Source organism: Anolis carolinensis, chromosome 6 (assembly GCF_035594765.1).
Source record: "Anolis carolinensis isolate JA03-04 chromosome 6, rAnoCar3.1.pri, whole genome shotgun sequence".
Taxonomy (NCBI): Eukaryota; Metazoa; Chordata; class Lepidosauria; order Squamata; family Dactyloidae; genus Anolis; species Anolis carolinensis.
In genome coordinates, this window is record NC_085846.1 from 92,450,108 (window position 1) to 92,470,631 (window position 20,524).

General features: G+C 38.7%; 1 protein-coding gene across 1 annotated transcript in view; it reads right to left on the reverse strand.

Annotated features, from left to right (window-relative positions):
* The window catches only part of col1a2 (collagen type I alpha 2 chain), a 58,924-nt gene extending 44,541 nt beyond the window's left edge, over window positions 1–14,383 (reverse strand). The window contains exons 1-8 of the mRNA XM_008112535.3: window positions 14,025–14,383; window positions 12,767–12,802; window positions 8,615–8,689; window positions 7,941–7,997; window positions 3,206–3,250; window positions 1,802–1,855; window positions 1,273–1,326; window positions 1,133–1,186 (exon numbers count right to left, since the gene is read on the reverse strand). Coding sequence (XP_008110742.3) covers window positions 1,133–1,186; window positions 1,273–1,326; window positions 1,802–1,855; window positions 3,206–3,250; window positions 7,941–7,997; window positions 8,615–8,689; window positions 12,767–12,802; window positions 14,025–14,105 — 456 coding nt within the window. The 5' untranslated portion in view covers window positions 14,106–14,383. The remainder of the gene's footprint in view (window positions 1–1,132; window positions 1,187–1,272; window positions 1,327–1,801; window positions 1,856–3,205; window positions 3,251–7,940; window positions 7,998–8,614; window positions 8,690–12,766; window positions 12,803–14,024) is intronic.
* Between the last annotated feature and the right edge of the window lie 6,141 nt (window positions 14,384–20,524).

Sequence of the window (20,524 nt, forward strand, 5' to 3'; positions counted from 1 at the left end):
AGTGTTAAGCTTCTAAGGCTCGGATGCCATGCTTACTCAAGATAGAAGTAGCTTTGACTAACATTAATAGGACTACCTCTTATACTGGACTGCTTGTATTAAATACATAAATGCTGTAAACAGTCAATGGACTATTACTACCAGTATGCAAGCTAAAAAAATGTTCAATAAAAATAGATTTAAAAAAACAAGTTTTTGATCTCCTCAAGTTGAATGCTTTCCAAATGTGGCCACTGACCACAACAGCTCAGACTGATGGGAGCTGCAGCCCAGCCCAACTGCTGCAGAAATTGCTCCACACATCACCTGTACCTTTGGTTGGCAATGGGATGACACATGAATTAAATTATATGAAATGTTCCTGACTTATACAGAACCAGGCTATTTGTCTACCTTCTCAGTACTGTTTTCTCAAGCTCTGGAACACAAGTCCTGGCAGTGGTGCTCAACCTGTGGGTACCAGATGTTTTGGGCGTTCAACTCCCAGAAATCCTAACAGCTGGTAAACTGGATGGGATTTCTGGGAGTTGTAGGCCAAAGACATCTGGGGACCTCAGGTTGAGAACCACTGTGCTAGAGGGAGCAAGATTGCAACTCAAGTTAGTCCTAACTTGGCACAGACAACAAAGAGAGATGATTTTAAAAATATGGTAGACTGTAGCTGCCTATCCCTGGTGTCCGTTGATTTGCAGTAAGGGATGGAGGATCCCAAAACCTGCCCATAGAGGTCCTATAAAATGATGAAAAATGAGGGGGTGGTGAGTTTGCATTCTTTTTGTTTTGAGGCCCCTCATAATATGAAGCCTTATGCAATATCTTATTTAGTTTTTACATGAATCTAGCACTACTACCAGAGTCTACCAGGCAAGGAGTCTTTCTGTACCACTTGTTTTCACCTGGTGACAGCAACTATTAAACCTGGTATATTTCTCAACATGCTCTGTTCTTGAGTTATGATCCCTTTCTTGTCTTCATTGGGGGATTCTATTTCCTATTACCAATCAAAATATCCAAAATCTCTGACAAAGTAAACAGCAGTGTACTTGTAAAACATTACATAATGCTATTAAATAGAATGTAGCAGCTGCAACAAACAACAGTGTTACCCAATTACAGAAGAGAAGGCACTCACCTGAGGTCCAGAAACACCCCTCTCACCAGATCTTCCAGGTTTCCCAGGATGACCCTATCAAAACATTAGGACAGATTAAGATGATATTTTTATTCAACAGAAAATGAATTATGTATAACCCAGTTCAAATGAATACTTACATCTTCCCCAGGCTTTCCAGGAGGACCCATTGGACCACGAGCACCTTGAGGACCCTAAGGACAAAAAAAGTAGTAATTAGTTCAGAACTATGAATGTTAAAAGCTGCCAGATATACCAAGTTACATATGAACTAGTGACTTGACTAAACTCTTTTACTTGTACCAAGCTTTGGGGATCACTTATTTATGGTTTCCGGCTTTCATAAAAGCACAGGGTCTAGATATTCACCATGCAACCCATTTCATTCTTCCCTGCAATTTTATCCATACAAAAATCAATGCAAGAGAATTGGAGAATTTTAACAAGATCATTATCTACTCCACAGTCTCCTTAGAATTTGGGAAAAGGAAGGAGATACACAACCAAGCATTGATCACTACCCTCCACCCTGCTCTATTGCAAAAAAGTTACAGACCCAAGGATCTCCGAATCTTTAAATTTTGGAAGAAGTCTTCCATGTGTGTGGGTACTTCAGAATTCCAATCATTCACATTGTTAAAACAACAACAACAACATGGCTTTACATACCGTTTGACCAGGTTCACCAGGTTCACCAGCAGGTCCTTGGTAGCCAGGAGAACCCTAAAATGGGAAGGAGAAATTGTGAATCTATTTTGAATATTGTGTGAAAAATACTCTCCTGGTAAAAAGAGTGTCTGAGGAGGAAGGTAGGCCCGCCCTTCTCAGTAAATCAGCAAGAAAAATGGTTGAGCAATATGAGGATTTCATTTAGGAAGCCCTGGAACAGACTTTCTCAAACTGATGCTCCCCAGATATTTTGAACTACTCCCTCCACTTGTACTCAAACAATAGAACGGTTAAGAACGGGATATTTACACATATGGAGGACACCAAGTTGATGGGTTAGCCTGAAATGTTAGATGGCAATGAAACCAGATATTGGAGTCCTGCATTAATCCAGAGAGACTGAGAACTCTGGGAGCAGAAGTCCAAACTTCTGAAAGAGATGGTGTTTTCAGACAGCAGAGCATCCCTGTAAAAGACCTGCATGGCTAACCCAAAGCAGGAGACAAAACATAAGGATGGTGGGAACATGTCAAGATGAAAGATACGTATATACTGTGTGCTTTACACCTTTATAGCAGGAATATTAAGGGAGAAAAATTGGGAAGAGGATAACTCTTCCCAAAGATTTTCCCTTCCCCACTATGTCTAGAAGCTGTGAAAGACACAGCAAACTAGGTCATTAACTGATGATTGTACTGGGAAGGGTGTGTGTGACAACAGCAACCAGTATAGCAGAGCTTTCCAAACTGTATGTCGTGAAGTGTTTGTGTGTTGGCTGCAGGGTGTAGGTGTGCCACGCAAACATAATGAGAAATGATAAAAATCTTGGAAATACATGTTATTATCTTACAAATACTATTTTTTTAAAATGAAATATTTTCATGACATATGTTGTGTTCCTATACATTATGTTTTTACAATTTATGTATGTGTCTCTTATGCTTTCTGGTAAAACTGAATGATTGTATCACAAAATGATGCATATCTTAAAAGTGTGTCACCAACATGATATGTTTGGAAAGCTCTGCGGTATAGAATATCTCACAAGTGTGCTGATTTGGTTACAATTTAGCCCAGTAGTTCTCAACCTGTGGGTCCCCTGATGTTTTGGCCTTCAACTCCCAGAAATTCTAACAGCTAGTAAACTGACTGGGATTTCTGGGAGTTGTAGGTCAAAACACCTGAGGACCCATAGATTGAAAACCACTGATTAACCAATGTAAACTGATTTCTTGTATCTAATGCTTTTCACATATGTATTAACAAAGTGATTCCAAGTGATGAACCATGAGGCACGGTCAGGGATCCTGTTAGTTATAATCCAACAACAAGTTTGCAAACAACTAATCTAACAGAAGCCTCTACCAATAGATTCACATTAACTTGTGATCAGAATATACTTACAGGGGGACCAGTCAATCCAGGTGGGCCTCTGGGTCCCATTATACCCTGGAAAAAAGATACAAAAAGCAAGTTAATGGAATAGTCAGAATAGAAAAAACAGATTTTCAATATGACTTATTTTGTACTCAACCACAGTAAGATAAAGGTAATGAGTCACAGTGTCAACAGTATTAAAATTCCAGTTATTGTAAATTATATTAGTTGCCTTAAAAAACAACAAACATGAAATTCAAACCCAAGACTAGGGATTCTTCTTTTGCTACTGCAAGCAGATTATTAATCACTATGTACCACTAAATTCTTACACTGGCAAACTTTTTGTTGTTGTTTAAGGCTCCTAGTTAGTAAATGCATGAATTAGAATGTACATTTTTGACTTGTCAGAAGACAGAAAAAGAACCCTTGGGCTATTTTACTGTGCAATGCTGCTTTGTTGTGTTTTTTCAAATGTTCAGGTATTAAATAGACAAATTGTGAGTCCTCAGCTGCCAAACTGTGGTGATGGGTCCCAAAGTGCTCCAAGAAGCTAGGAAGTGCAGGTTGATAGCAAAAACATTCTGGAGCTCTTTCTGACCAACATTATAGGGTGAACCTGCCCTTCTCCTCTAGTATGTGATAAAAGAGCTGTAGAATGAGAGATAAAAGCACTGTAGACCACACCTCCTCTTTATCTTGTGATTTTTGCTTCCAACATTTTTGCAGAGTCTCTGAGGAACATCAGCATATAGAAGCATGTAGAAGCATGTGAAATGCTAGACTAGGACTGAAAAAATATATTGGGTTTTGACTGAAAATTAGTTTTGATTCAAAAAATCCAATCTCTACTCAAAACATTTAGGCAACTAGTCTAGATGTATGACTTTGACAACATATATTCTGGCAACTGGCTCTGAGGTTTTAAAAATCGAAATCAAATGGACTTTTCTCTCTCTTTTATGGCTCATTCACAATTACATTGATTTCATCTTTCTGGATACAAAATATAATATTCGAAAGAGATGCCCTAAAGAGGTCCATACTCACAACAAGATGTTGTCTAGTTGTTATGATAAAGCAGCTTACTTTATAACAGTTTCAAACCAAAAACTCATTATTTCATTTGGGTATTACAGCCATTTTGATATTTTCAGTTCAGTCTTCTGACCTGGCAACCACTAACTTGCCTAAATTACTACAGTACCATCCATGACCAATTGTGGTCTCCCAGTTGTTGCTGGACAAGTCCCATTATCCCTTATGGTTGGCTGCATTCTGTAGGGTTGGTAGGAGTTGCGGTCCAAAAATGTTTGGAGGGCCACAAGTTATCCCATGAATTTGGATGATGGAGAAAGGTAAAAAACTGCACCATGATCACTCCACTCTAGGTCTGTTCATGTAACATCTTAACAACAAGATTGCACAAACATAAGTCATAGGCCTACATCTCCAACAAATGTTGTGTCTCTTGACCAAACATTTCATACTGATTTTTGATCTATGGGATCTGCTTTTTTTTTTTGCTGCATCCCCTCCCTACCTCAGCTGTTGTTGGGATTGTGGAAATTATAGACTAAAAAGCCATCCAAAGCTGTTCTTTTTACCCTGTTGTTCAGTGTTATTAGATCATCTCCATACTTAACAGGCAAGAAGGGGGCTCTGGATATTAGGGGTAGAGCTATCCGTTTGCCCCTGCCCCAGTAGCATTCCCACCCAAGTCTCACAACATCCACATGCATTTTGGATTTTAAGACAAGGTAAATCAAGGAACTACATGGAAGGAAAGCTTCTTTATTCCTCTGCAGGCATCTTCAACCACAAAAAGCCTATCTGGGAGGTTATACTTTCTTCTGAGCAGTTTTGGAAAAGGTATAGGAAACTGCTGGGGGAGTAGGGAATTACTCTAAATCAGAGTTGCATCCTAACACAACATAAGGAATTTATTAAAAGTGAACTCTAGTAACAGCAGTCCCTGGTCTCCTCACTGGCTGTTTGTGGTGGTGGTGATGTCTCTATTTTCTGGAGATACTTTCTGCTTGCAAAGTAGGATAAGAGAAACTTTCTTTTCAAGAGGTTCCTTAAGTTAACTTAGGTAAAGATATAAATAATGGAATGCAGGTAAATAGACAGAATTAGAGGGCCCAAGTAGCTCTCCAGCAGAGCTCCCCTTCCTCAAGAAACCACTGGATCACAATATGGTTTTTGCTGTTGTTGATTTCAACAGCAAACAGATTTTGCTGCCTGAAGCTAAACCAAGATAGGTTTACATGAGGTAGAAAAGCGTTTATGATAAATCTTCATGATACTGAGTTCAAAGTAAGCCCTGCACCGATACTATACCAGACAATTGGTACTGTGTAGCTTATTGATCCATTGGGGGTATGCAAGCATATAATGAAAGCAGGGATGCTATACTACATCTTGGCATGGATGTGCTGGTTTTGACGTTTCTGATTTGAGGACACCATTTTCTTATTGCAAAAGGGGAATTTTCTGCATATAGAATCTTGATAAAAATGTGGGAGTTACATGAGGATAGACGGAGATGATAGGAAGTTATAGGTAGCCATTTTATAGTTTTATGCACAACAGTTGTATTTGAATAAGGACTGGAGGCAACAAAGGGATCATAATGCTGAGGCTAATCAAAATGCCAGAAGCTACAGGTGGCTCCTTTCTTAGACAATTACAGGTGTCACACTGTCAGCCTTCAAGTGGAAGCCCTGAAGATCAAGCTATCCTGAAGTGCATGTCTGACTCCAGTATTTGGAAAGCTTTGGCCATAGCAGCCTCTAATTTACTTTTGAATAAACATGAATAAGCTTGCACAATTAGATAATTTAGATAACAAAAACATGAATAATTATTTTAGAATGCATCTGAAATGCTTGGATATACACTGTGCAAAGTGGAAATGATAGCACTGTTAGTTAGCGGGCCATCTGATGATCTTAGCTCCTAGCAATTTCCCATCTTTGTGAGTCCTCTGGAACCAGGCTTACTTTGCTGCACTGTCAAGACCTTCTCAACAATTAATATGTCAGCTTCTCAGATCTGACCTTTCTGATGTTCTTTCAGTCATTTTAGTGACTTATTTACATATATTCTTGATTTGGTATTGGGGGCTTTTGGTGGTGGTGAGAGTATGGAGGGATGAGAGTGTTGTTTTGCATTGTGATATGTGCTGAGAAAGCATTTAATTTCATTGTACAATGTAAAATTACAATAATTCTATAACACAAAAAAAAGGAAAATCAACATTAGAAATGGCCCTGAGAGACACTTCCACATTCTCTAGGGCAGTGGTTCCCATCTTGGATCTCCAGACATTGTTGGACCAATGCTCCCAGAATCCCTGATCACTTGGTCTCCTAGGAGTTACATATCAACAACCTCTGGGGACCAAAGTGTGGAATCCACTGATCTAAAAGCAATGGGATAAAGTCTGACTCATTCACATCCCTTCTTTTTGAACTTTTGAAAGTCTGTCAGATGCAAATTATTCTAATCAAAAGACACATCATATAAACATTCCTTTCTGAGCATGGCCTGGAAGTGTGAGGAGCAGAAGCAGCCTGATCATATTATCTCAATGCTTCTATAGAACATCTAAGTTAGCTTCCATTTCTATTTTTTACATTTCAAGAATATAAGCAATGTATCAATTTATATTTTTATTAGTAAATCACATCGTATTCAGTCCGAAGCAAAACATACTTGCTGAAAAATCAGTTCTATCAAAATCATATATGAACATGATTAATTTTCCAGTCAAGGGATCAAGGAAATGAATAAAAATTTAAAGAGTGCTACAATTCTAGCCATATATATATATATTGAAACATGTTCCTGTGAACCTATACAATTCATGTAAATGAGCTCACATTGAAACAGAAATGGAAATAGGCAGACTTGAAAATTCTGTCCAAGTGATTTTAATTAATTTATCCACTATTATGCAACAAATTATAATTAACTTCAACTCTATTGAATAAATGGATAGTCAGCTTGATTGCCAGAAAACCAGGCAGCTAGCCAGTTGAATTAGTGATAATTGGTTCTGTATTGCCTGAATTTTACATCCCCTTCAAAAGAGTTACCAACTACCAATCATGCCGTGTTATAACCATGCATTCTTTGAACAAGTAATGGCTCTATTACTCATTAACAGTCTTTGGGTTACAACCTACAGGCCCAGTTCCAGGCATTTTACAGGCAGGTAAGACATACAGAAGAAGAAATAGATGACTAGGCTCAGAATTTTTCACCAGCCATAGCATGGCTAATTGGATAATTAGTTTCTGGTTCATCAAATCCAACTGGGGTTCCCTCAAGTCAGCACCTCTTGAGGTGTGAATAAGGGGATACTAGATGGCTGACACATCTAAAATCCACTCAAGTTCTGAGATGAGGTCTGTACATGATCCATAAATTGTAAATGTCTTCCCAGCATGGGATTTATCAACCCATGACAAGCAGACTATGGGAGGCCTGTGCGTTGCCAGATGTCTGGCTACAGTCGGTGTTGTCAGGGAATGCCTTTGAGGCTTAAGTCTAAGCTATCATTGGCAGAAAAAGCAAGGAGGCCAAGCACATCAGGACCACCTTATAGCCTTTGACATGATGACTATTAACTCCAAAGCCTTAAAGGAACTAACCACCTGGATTTACAAATTAGCATTATAGTGCTCTGTGGGGAAGCCATAGATCTTCCAAAGGAGTCTTGACCTGTTGGCCATGCAATGAAACTTTTACTTACCATAGGTCCGGGGCCAAGATCAGCTGATTTGGATCCGTCATATTGAGCACCAAAGTTCTGTAGGAGATAAAAAAAGGGAGACATTACTATTATCATATTTATTTCCTTTAGATTTTAATATTATTTCTATACCAAGTGATTCCTGATTGTGAAAATAAGTGTGTGTGAGTGATAATCTCATTACATAATGCTCATGAGCATGAAAGATACTTTATAAAACTGTAAAAAGTATGAATCAGATTCAATTCTGATCGGGAAAATGTCTCTTTGGTGCATGGAGGTAAAGTATGCAGTAGAAATCAAGAAAAAGTAGGTAGGTGTCCCTGCTTTTTCAACAATGCACTATTTTCTTTTTCAGTTATAACCAGAACCCATACTTTTTATTCAGGGTTTATTCTCTCAACCTACTTTGTCATGTTTCCACGCCCTTCTATGTACTTGTGTGTCCATGTGCAGAAGTGTCTTTTGGCAGCCAAAAAGCATTTACAAGCTAAAAATAGGATGAGCTCCATACTTTGATGAGTAAGTTTTCAACAATCCTATGGTCCCTCACCTAAGCCAGAGACACTTGTATTAAATGCCTTTTCCTTGAACGTTTATGATCTGTTTGACATTATATGCATCATCAAATACTACAATGCAGCTCCAATAAATTAAAACTTTGGATGCCTTACTCCGCTAAGACCGGGAGGACCAGGGGGGCCTGGTGGACCATCTTCACCATCTCTGCCTGGTTCACCTGCTGGACCCTATGGGGAAAAATGTATATCATGTTAAATGTATTTTAATAACCCAAGAGCAAAACAGAAGAGGAAACCTTAAAGCAAATGTCATTCATTTGCAATCCTTAAACAATCAAAAATATCTCCATATTTTACAGCAGCTATAAGTTGGAAGTATCTGAACTCAGTGGGCTTATAATATTGGAACTTTAGGAAACAATCCTATATACACTTTCCTAGAAGCAACTCCTGAATGCAATGGGGTTTGCTCCCAAACAGATTTGAGGAGGATTGCACTATTAGAAAACTTAATATCTGTAGGAAGACTGAATTCACAATTTGAGCATAACTGACACTGGGACATAATTACATTGAGTTGTTGCAATGTGTTATTAGAGGACTGGCTTATGTGAATGAATACGAAATTTAAAAATATGGTTACAATATACAGAAATATTTCCATCAGCACAGAACATTATTTTCATATACAGGGCTTTTCTCATAGGATAGCTCTTTAGATTGTGTGGCCTCCACATATTGTTAGACTGCATATCAGGCCTATCCAGCCTAACCAGTAATGAATAGTGATAGGGAAGACCAGATATTGTTGTTTATTTCTAAGTCTTTTCCAACTTACAGTAGCTCTAAGGGGATTTCTTGGCCAGATTGTTCAGAGAGGGTTTGCTATTGCTTCTTCTGAGGCTGATAGGATATGACAAGCCCAAGGCCATGCAGTGGGTTTCCACGGCTGAGTGAGCATTAAAACCCTGGTCTCCAGGGTCATAGTCCAATGCTCAAACCACTATACCACACTGGCTCTTTCCATACAGTGGCACTGGAACACTTATGAAGGTATTGAGTGAGAATATGATAAGTATTCCAACAGCTTTTAAACTTTTTTTTGATGTAAATACATGATCTGTTTCAATGTTTTCTCTATTAAACATCTATTTATGTTATTTATGATGGAAAAAAAGTAATCCAGGGTAATCTCTATCCCGGATATCTATTTTGTTTGTGGTTGGGAATACTAACATGGTTGAAACATCATTATTCTAACTTAACTAACCAACTAAAATAATAAGTAACTAATCTGGATATCTAAACATATGGATTTCTAAGGCCAATATCTATAAGTGGAGTTGTGGCATGATACACTGTAAAATCTGTTCATAATTTTTATGATGATATAAAACTTAACTAGGCAAAAAGTCACACTAATTTCTATTAATATAATTTCAAACTTTTTCAAGTAACTGAAGACTCTGTATATGAACATAAAGCAAGCCAATTTGGATATATAGTCTCATGCCACCTTGGGACAGGATAAATCAAAGGCTCTCTTTACTAAGCAGATTTGGGGACTACAGTATCTGTGTTCCAAATGACAATTAAAAGAATTGACATTAAAATTCAAAATATATTTCAGGGGCAGGATATGTGATATATATATATATATAGAGAGAGAGATCAGCCTCAATATGTATTCTAATGGATTTGCATAGGATGAATCAGAATCATTCCTAAAACACCTCTGGATGAGCTGACATTCATGCCCTATGGCAAGCAGATCTTATCAAAGGCCAATTTCCAGACTGATACATACTAATTTCAGAGACAATATGGGTATTTTCACACCTGTAACAGCTTAGTTTGCAATTTCACACTACGTTGAGAAGATAAGATGGGACTGGCAGACTTCCTAACAAAGCATGAGATTACTGTTGTTCATGATGGAATAACACCCAGGTTATTCAGAAGCACAAAGACATCTGGGTGACTCAGAATATATTTACATATTTAGCATTATTAAAATGAGCTAATATGTTATGCCCTTTGGTTTCTTACTTTGCTGGGATGAAATGGGGGCCTGCATACCAAGGATGCATCTATGCTATAGAATTAATGGAGCTTGACATCACTTGAGCTCCCATAACTCAATGCTATGGAATTAAGGTCTTTACAAGCTCTTTAGCCTGCTCTGCCAAAGTGTGCAGGTGCCTCACCAAACTACAACTCCCACAATTCCATGGCATCAAGCTAGGGCAGTTCAAGTGGTATCAAACTGCAATAATTCTACAGTGTAGATGCACTCCAAGACAGAAATTGCATCGTACCCTTCCAAAAGCATAATTGATGGTGTGTGTATGTCTAGTCTATGTAGATGTTCAAAAACAAGTGTTGGTGGTGGCGGCAAACTTAAAGAAGACTGCAATAATCTGGATAGTGAGCTGTGTTAGGGTTAGTGAGTTATAACCTGTGGCGGGTTACACACCATGTTAAATGTTAGTCATTGGTTCGCTATTGCCTACAGCTGAGAAAACGATCATCCAGAAGTAGGCCTGGAAAGTCCAATCATTTGCAACTATAGGGATGTATCACAGTTTATGTGGAGGCTAATCTATATTTGCCATTGCATTCATAATGGACAACGATAAGCATTTCTGGCTACTTTTCATGCATGCCAATGTTACACATGTCAGCATCTTTGCCTACAGACACAAAACGTATCTATATAAACATGTTAAAAATAGAGCTTGGGAAAGCTACGTTTTTGAATCGCGAGTACCAGAACCCACCAGCTAACATGGAGATTTAGGAACTATAGTAAAAAAATGTAATTTTACCAAGCTCTGGTAATGGACTCATCTGGTGACTGCCCTCCTGATGCTTTGGCAGAAACACCAAAGAATATTGACTCTCAGATCCATGTCTGAGCATAAGTCTCCTTCCTTGTTCTCTCCTCTTAACAACCAGAAGACACTATATACATCTCAAAAACAAACAATAAAAATCCAATCATTTGTGCCAGTGGATGGGTTAAATAATTTTCCTGCTGCTGATGAGATATTTTAGCTAAGAATTGTGAGAGAATCTTGTAGGGTTTTGCTGTACAATTAAGGTTGCATTGATGTGAATGGGCAAGCAATAGGTAAGAAGACACATAAGAACTCTTTAAAACAGTGGTTCTCAAATGTTGGTCCTACAGATGTTTTGGACCATCTCCCAGAACTCTTAACTATTGGACAAGTAGGCTGGGGCTTCTGAGAGTTAACGGCCAAAATATCTGGGGATCAATGTTTGGGCACCAGTGCTTTAAACTTGGATAGTGTATTGTAGTCTCTGACTCAGTGTGTTTGTTAACATCAGTATTCTCATAGAGATGCTAAACAACTATAAGAGCAGTCTCACACTCACAATTAGTAGGATGGTTTCACAAACTATCGGAAACTTAACATCCAATTGACACCAGACCTGCCATCTCATTGTGGGAAGCCACAGGCGTTACCTATGACTTTTAAACAAGGACTAACAAAGAAGCAATCCTCTTTTGGGGTTGTTTATAGGCTGTGATGTCATGATTTTGACCACTAGGTTTATTTAATTCATTCCCAGCCTTTCTTTCTAAACTTGATCTTCCACTAATGAGATTGCAATCTATAGCTCACTGGAATAAAACTGTTTTGAGAGTGATTGCATTCTGGGTTTTAAAGCTGAAGACCGTTAGCAGCAGTCAATCGCAGATACTTCAATGGGATTTGGGAATAATAAAAAAATACGACCCTTAGCCAATAACCTTCCAATCAGTTAAATGAGTGACTTCACATAATGCTATACAGGTATTCCTGTATAGCTTTATGTGAACTTTAATTTTTCAAATTGCACACATTTTCCCAGGTAAATGTGTATGATCAAGTATCTGTTTGAGAAGACAACATAGAGAGGACATTTGGATAACTGTAACTGAATAAGCTAGAATGCCTTCTCATATGGTCAATTTTGAAATTGTCCAGACTTCATTTAGTTCCAACTGGTTTTTCCGATCAATTTCAAGAGGACTGAAGCTCAACTAATGTCATTGGGATCCAACTCAATGACTTAGGAGGTATACGTTGCTTGTCTACATTTCCTTGGGAATATCTCACTGAAATAGAACGTTCTTATATCCAAGTAGACTAGGCGTGCATAGCTCTACGCTGTTAATAGTGTAGTTCAGATCTTTTCCATCTTCTATGTTGATCATATGATCAAACCCTTTCCTGTTTATCTAAGAAAGATTTCACCGTAATGAGAAAAAAACTGATATATATCATAGCTCTTTACCCTTTCTCCTCGTGGCCCTTTGTCTCCTCTGGGGCCCTGAAAAAGAAACACAAAAAATAGAAATTGTCACAAGTCTTTTAAACATAGGCATGTATAATGTTAAGAAGAACTCTCTGTTAATGGCAATTTGATAAATAGTACCATACAGGGCTGTAGCCAAGGGGGGAGGGGTTCAACCCCCCCCCCCGCACATTTTTCAAGTTTTTAAAAAAATTTGGTTTACTCATGAATTTTAACTGATTAACCAAATCCCCATGAGTGTCCACTGAAGTTTATCGAGGGAGCCTGATTTCTAAATTATGGTGAGTTATGGAATTACTCTTCATGAGTCACTAATAAAAGTCTCACCCCCCCCCCCCCCCATTTTTTTTCTGGCTATATCCCTAGTACCATATATATCATTGTTTTTGAAACTAATCAGTTATATATACGGTAGTTCAAGAACAGCTTGAATCTATATTGACTTTTATTTAAAATATTGCTTTAGCAAAAATAAATACAAATATACTATATTGATTAGTTGCACTTTAGGTACTGTATTCATTTAATGCACATTAGTCTCCAAATTGGTTTGAAAACCTATGTCTTGCAAATATTTTGAAAGTAGATGATTCACACTGTTCTGAGACATTCTTCAGAATGTCTTCTTTCTGAGAATTAATCTTCACATTTCGTATTTATTACTATTATCCATTTTTAATTTACTTTGTTCTATATCTTGCCCTCTCTCCCTCACCGAGGGACTCATTAGAGAACGCATGGGCAAACTTCGGCCCTTTGGTGTTTTGGACTTCAACTCCCACAATTCCTAATAGCCTACCAGCTGTTAGGAATTGTGGGAGTTGAAGTCCAAAACACCTGGAGGGGTGAAGTTTTCCCATGCCTGCATTAGAGCCTGCCTTCAGCCCACTTACACCTGAATCCTAAATAAATCTAAATACCCCACTGCTTTTGATTGCAAATCTTTTCATTTCAGGCTCCATCCCACTCACAATGACTTGAAAATAAGTCACATTAAGTTATTTTAAATGTTTCAATACATGAGGATAGAGCAGACTCCTGGCATGCATAGGGTTTTAGCTGTGTTCTTAAGTAAAATCGCCTGAAATTGATGGTATCAGGTTCAGGTACTGAGCTTTGATTCTTCCTTAAAAATGTTTTATTTTTATACAAATCTATCAGGAGCTTGTCTGGGAATCATAAAAGATCCCACGATCTCTCTCTAATGCTTATATGAGAATATCTTAAAATTGCTTACCCTTCGTCCTTTCCTTGCCTGGAAAAGAATGAATATTAAGTAAGAGAGAGAAAAAAAATCAAATTGTCCATGTATCATCATGAGAGTTAAAATTAATTAAGATATTAGCTTACCAATTAGCTTAAAATATAATTATCAAGCAGGAAAACTAACATTTGTTAGCATATGCTAATTCATGCAAATAAGAGATAATTTCAGAAGTCATACCTGAAGTCATTCATGCTTTTCAGGTGAAATGATGCTTGTAAAAATGCTGTCCTGTAAAATCTAGTTAGTAATATCCAAAATGGTTGCACATGCAGGGTAACCCTTGCAGCTCTGCTACAGCCTCTGAATCTTACATTCACCTATATAGGTAACAGGGTTTTTTAATAAGGACTGCCCATCAGGAAACTAGGGGTGGATACATTTTAGGGCAGCCCCCATCATACTTAATAAGCAATAGCTTGTCCATGCACTTTTTGGGAACTAGCATTAGCAATTGACAACTCTTAGAAGAAGCATAAAGTACTGTAGTCAGCCCACTGTATCTTGTACTTCGAAAATAATAATACTGACCTCATAAACATCTGGAAAAAAGCAAAGAAAAAAACAGACAATTAATTTAACATCACAGATGTTTTTCAATTAAAGAATTCATTTTTATTAAAATGCAATTATAGGCAATGCAAATATGAAATTATAACCTTTAAAGCTAATTAAAAATTATTACTACAGCATATTGATATCAGATCTGGAAAGGATTTCCCCCTTAACCTCAAGACACTAATGGATGCATCTAATAAAATGTGCATAAAATTCAAAGCCAGGACCTATAAAACGGCCTTTAATGGAACACTGCATATACATTGGGTACTTTCCCCCCATAAACTATATTCTTCATAGTCTTGAAATAGTACTAAAGTTATTTGTTTAACAAGAATTAGACTGTCTTGGTTGAGGTATTCTTTCTGTTATGAGAATCAGTTGAATAAAACTGCTGAAAAGTTGTATCCAGGGTTTTTGGAATTCAGGAGTTAGAAGATTCACTAGCAAAGCAAATCTTTCTTTTTCAGCATTTATTCTTCTAAACTCTAGATTAGAAAGTGATTGCACACTGAATTGTTCCAGGATGAAAAAAAACCTCTCAAAATATAAATAAACCAGGTCAAAAAAGATGGCATACTAGTTCTGTACACCAAGGGTTATGGGATTGTGTTCCCAAAATACTCCCAACCCCCATGTTTTGTGATGTGGCATGGAGGAGAGATCTACTGTTCAAAGAAAAAGATGTAAAAATATATCATTCAGCAGGCCCAGAGCAGCTCCTCATATTTCAGCTGTACTATTGTATAGGGCCACTGCAATCTAATCCATCCCACATGTTGGAAATTGGAGATTCCTGCAATGAGATCAAGGCAGCATACATGGCTTGACTTGAACATGAATTTCCCAAATCTCAACCCAGCACTTCACCACTGTTTCAATCTATCTTTAATAAGCCTATACAACAGTGTAAGGTGGTGATTTAGGTGTTGGAAAAGGACTCTAGGAGACAAAGACTGGGGTCCCTGCTTGGCTTTGGGAACCACCAGGTGACTTTGTGCAAGTCGTACTCTCTCAGTCATAGATGAAGACCCCCACTGAATAAATCTTGACCCTATGATAGAGTCACCATAAGTCAGACCTGACTCGAAAACATATCACAGCGACAAAACCATAATTGCTACAATTGTTTTGTGCTGAACTAGCAACAGGATTGCTAGTTCAGGATTTCTAGTTCAGGCAAAAACGCACTGCTTGTCACTTGAAGGCTGCAGAGGTTTTATTACAGTGCAATGGGATTTTTCAGTATGGTTACTCCAGCAATTTCTTTTCCTGCCCTCTTCTCTCTGAGATGCATTTCAGAGGGAAGAAAATAAGGTAAAGATGTTTTGTCTAAGAAGCAGAGCAAACAAGTGTTACTCCTGGGTTTTCGTTCTGCGTCAGGAAGAGCTTCGGGTTTGACAACTTCATGCAAAGATGAAGGAAATCAGCACATGAACATCAGCAATGTAGTCTGATGTAGGAGGTGTTTATGCAGTGTAATGTTGTGCATGTTTGTTCAGAAGTAAATAGGATTGCACTCAATGGGCCTTAATCTTGACTGAAAGCCAGTGAGAGCTGATGCTCCAAGCTTTAGTTTGAACTTTAAAAGAACTATCCAGGGTACTAAACCTATTTGGAGAGTTAGGTCCATTAAAGGTTAGACTAAAACAGTGACCCACCACTTCTCTGATAATGCAAGCCACCAGGACTATAGCCTAAATCCATACAATAGATAACCTTTTGTTAGAAAACCTATAACTCTCTTTAATTTCTCAAATGGATGATTATTACGATTATTGTTATTATTACCTGTAGGAAATTGAGTTGTGGAAATTGTTACTTTAGTGTGCTCATACTATCTTGAATGTACTTATAATTATCTGAAGCATTGGGGGAGTAAAAAAATTAAATTCTTTTTCCTTCCAAGATGATGGGAGTATGATCAGGCATTCTTTTTGCAAATATAATATTAGTAAACCAAATTTATTTAGGGGAGGGAAGTTTATTGGTTGGGGAAACTGCCATTTTTTCTCTGGCCACTAGAGGGATAAGTAGATCTGAATTATAACTACAGCTGTACAAGATAGGAACAAAACTTATGGTGTTGAATGTGATCGCAAAGAGTACAAAAGCACTCCTAAATTATTTTGGATTACAGCTCAGTAACTAATTGTATCAGCTTTTAAGCAAATGTTGGGCTTTCCAGGTTGCTTCATTCAACCCAGTTGTCTGCCAAATACAACGTGGCAGAGTAAACTCTTTCTTATGGGTGTCATTTGGTTTAGAAGATACGGCTTGCATGGATATGCTGCATAATCCAGTATGAACACTACTACTTCCACTTGTTCAGAGTACATAAAATTTAGGATACCTGCAATATGGAAGGCCTAAATATGCAAAAGGTGCCAGATCCCACCTGATCTTGGAAGCTAAGCAAACTCAGCTCTGGCTAGTATTTGGATGGGAGACTGTCAACGGGTGCCAGGTGCTGTAGGCTATATTTCAGGGCAAGGAACTGGCAAAACAATCTGAATATTTCTTGCCAAAGAAAACCCTATGAAATTAACACAGCCACCAAAAGTTGCCAACGGGCAACTTGAAAGCTGGCTTAGCTTAACCTACTTCACTAGGTCACTGTATAGGCAAAATCACTCTGATCTTACACTGGAGTATCAGAAAAATATACACATTTATTTTCCTGGATTAACGTGGCAACAGCTGTCTAATAACCATTTCAAATTCTGCCATTCACTCCTTATCTAAATATGTACGTGTATGAATATTTTTTCAGATATTATTTAGTTGACTATCCCACTGAGTGTTGAATGACAGATGAAAATCATTCTTAATGATCTTGGGAGGAAAAGTTTGGATGCCTTCCCTACCAAAAAGAAGTTGCTAAGGCATAATATAATGCGTTGGAAGACTCCTGGAATATCCATTAGTCATTGATTTGAAAGAACAAAACATGGACAACTTTTCAAGGGATTGTAATTGTATGCAAAGTGTCCGAAGGAAATAAAGATCATGTTGAACAAGTCATCTAGAGTCGGTTCCTCGCATATGCTCTCCCTACTCTCCTTGTGTCTTTGTGTAGTTAATGAGCCACTCAATGCTCCCAATAATAAGTACTGTTTGCAAGCTTTTGGCAAAAATTGGTCCATCTGGACTCCAGACATGCAAAATCCCCTGCATTGCTGCCAATTTCCCTCTAGGGGGAGCCTTGTGAGCATCTATAACTCTCCAATTCCAGACAAAGCTCAAGTACAACGCCCTAAGAAGGGACTATTCTTGAGGATTTCAATTGTTTTCTGAATTCTTTCCAGAATATGGAGCAATTTAAAACAAAAAAGGAATATGTTCAAACTTTTCCAAGGAGACTGCATTGGGATCTTTAGCACCTCAGAGTTTCTACATATCAGAGGCATTGCAATTGATTTTCCTACAATTTAAACACTATTTTTTTATTAAGGATATTTTTGTTGCTTTCTTCTTTCTTTTAAGGGGTAAAGTATGTGGGATAGTTATAGAGCTGGATAGGGTGACAGCTTGACTTCTTTCCAAGGTTCTATATAAGGAGCCAAGGAGAAAGAAAAAAGAGGGGGAGAGTTCACGAAAGTTTTGATTACGTCTAAATTCTTTGTTTAGTCTGATGGGAGTTGGAAAAGCTTTGCTCTCCAGAAGTGTAGGGCTAGAACTCGATCATCTCATCCCAACATAGTATTTTCCCAGGGCAAATGATTATTGGAAATTGCTTCTTAGTCTAATAGAAGCTGAAAAAGCTTTGCTTTTCAGAGGTGTAGGGCTAGAACTGGATAATCTCACCCCAATTTAGTATTTCTTCTGGACAAATAGTTATTGGAAGTTACTTTTTAGTCTAATAGAAGCTGAAAAAGCTTTGTTCCTAGAGGTGTATGTCTAGAACTCGATCATCTCACCCCAACATAGTATTTCCTCAGGGCAAATGGTTATTGGAAGTTGTTTTTTAGTCTAATAGAAGCTGAAAAAGCTTTGTTCCCAGTGGTGTATGTCTAGAACTCGATCATCTCACCCCAACATAGTGTTTCCACAGGGCAAATAGTTATTGGAAGTTACTTTTTAGTCTAATAGAAGCTGAAAAAGCTTTGTTCCTAGAGGTGTATGTCTAGAACTCGATCATCTCACCCCAACATAGTATTTCCTCAGGGCAAATGGTTATTGGAAGTTGTTTTTTAGTCTAATAGAAGCTGAAAAAGCTTTGTTCCCAGTGGTGTATGTCTAGAACTCGATCATCTCACCCCAACATAGTATTTCCTCAGGGCAAATAGTTATCGGAAGTCACTTTTTAGTCTAATAGAAGCTGAAAAAGCATTGCTTTCCAGAGTTGTAGAGCTTGCACTTGATCATCTCACCCCAACATAGGGCAAATGGTTATTGGAAATTGCTTCTTGGTCTAATAGAAGCTGAAAAAACTATGCTTTTCCAGAGGTGTATGTCTAGAATTCGATCATCTCACCCCAACATAGTATTTCCTCAGGGCAAATAGTTATTGGAAGTCACTTTTTAGTCTAATAGAAGCTGAAAAAGCGTTGCTTTCCAGAGGTGTAGAGCTTGAACTTGATCATCTCGTCTCAACATAGGGCAAATGGTTATTGGAAGTTGCTTTTTCGTCTGGAAAAGTCACTTTTGGAGAACATAAACTCCCTCTGCAGGGGATTCAGGGAGCTGTGATCCAAAAAAGTAACTTTCCCAACCTCTGTTAACGAAGCATGCCAATATATATACCCTTTGCTAGGTGTTATAAAAGTTGGAAAATCTCCAGAAATGGGCAAACTGTCTCTTCAGGTGTTTTGGACTTCAACTCCCACAATTCCTGGCCTTCCTTTTTCCCCTCAGCCGCTTAAGCGGCTGAGGGGAAAAAGGAAGGCCAGGAATTGTGGGAGTTGAAGTCCAAAACACCTGAAGAGACAGTTTGCCCATGCCTGGCTTAAAGGATGCCTATATTCCACGCAAGACCAAATCCCCACTTACTTGAACCCTCTTCTCCCAGGGAAATTCAGGGCAGGAGATGCCAGGTCCCTTCTTTCCCCTTTCTCCCCCAAACAATCTAAATGGCACTTACATTGACTGGTTGCTAGCCATGACGTTACTGCGAGCAGCAACAAAATCCGTGTATCCACAAAGCTGAGCATGTCTACTGCCTCGACATGCAGACTCCTTGTGTTTCAAGAGTTCCTTGGTGGAGAGCTTAGGACCTAAGGGACGCAGGCATACAGTCGGGGGGCGGCGTGAACTCCAAACCGAGCTGCCCGGGGATGCTAAAATAATAAAGCGCCCGACGGCTCTATTTATACGGCAGGAGGTTTCCCCGCTCAGGCAGAGCCGTCGAACGCGCCGCAGCCAATGGGAGCGCGGCAAGGAGAAGGATGCTGCTGGGGGCGGGCTCAGCGTCACGTGACCACCTGTCCCAGAGAGAGAGGGGAGCAAAGGGGGGGGGAGGAGGAGGAGGAGGAGGAGGAGACCTCAAATTGGTTCCATTCTTTTTGAGGACGTGGACACTTTGAGGCTGTATAAAGGAAAATCTGACTGGCTGTCTGGATTATTATTTTCTTCCCCTCCCTCCCCCCCCCTCCCCTTTGAGTTTTTGGTGGGTGGGTCTCACACCTTGATTTATATTGTTATTTTATTTTATTTGTTAAAGGTTTGCAAGCAGGCAGCAAGGGACCAGCCACTCTCCAAGCAGGAGCTGTCCATCAAGGTGAAAGAGATAGACCAGGCATGGACAAACTTTCAAACTTGGGGGTCTCATGGGGGGCCAGAGCAGTGTGGGTGGGCCAGAAGGGAGTTTTTTTTTTTTAAAATTTATTTATTATTTCAATCATTTCTATCCCTCCCTTCTCACCCGAAGGGACTCAGGGCGGCTCACAATCCGGCAGAATTCAATGCCAATATAC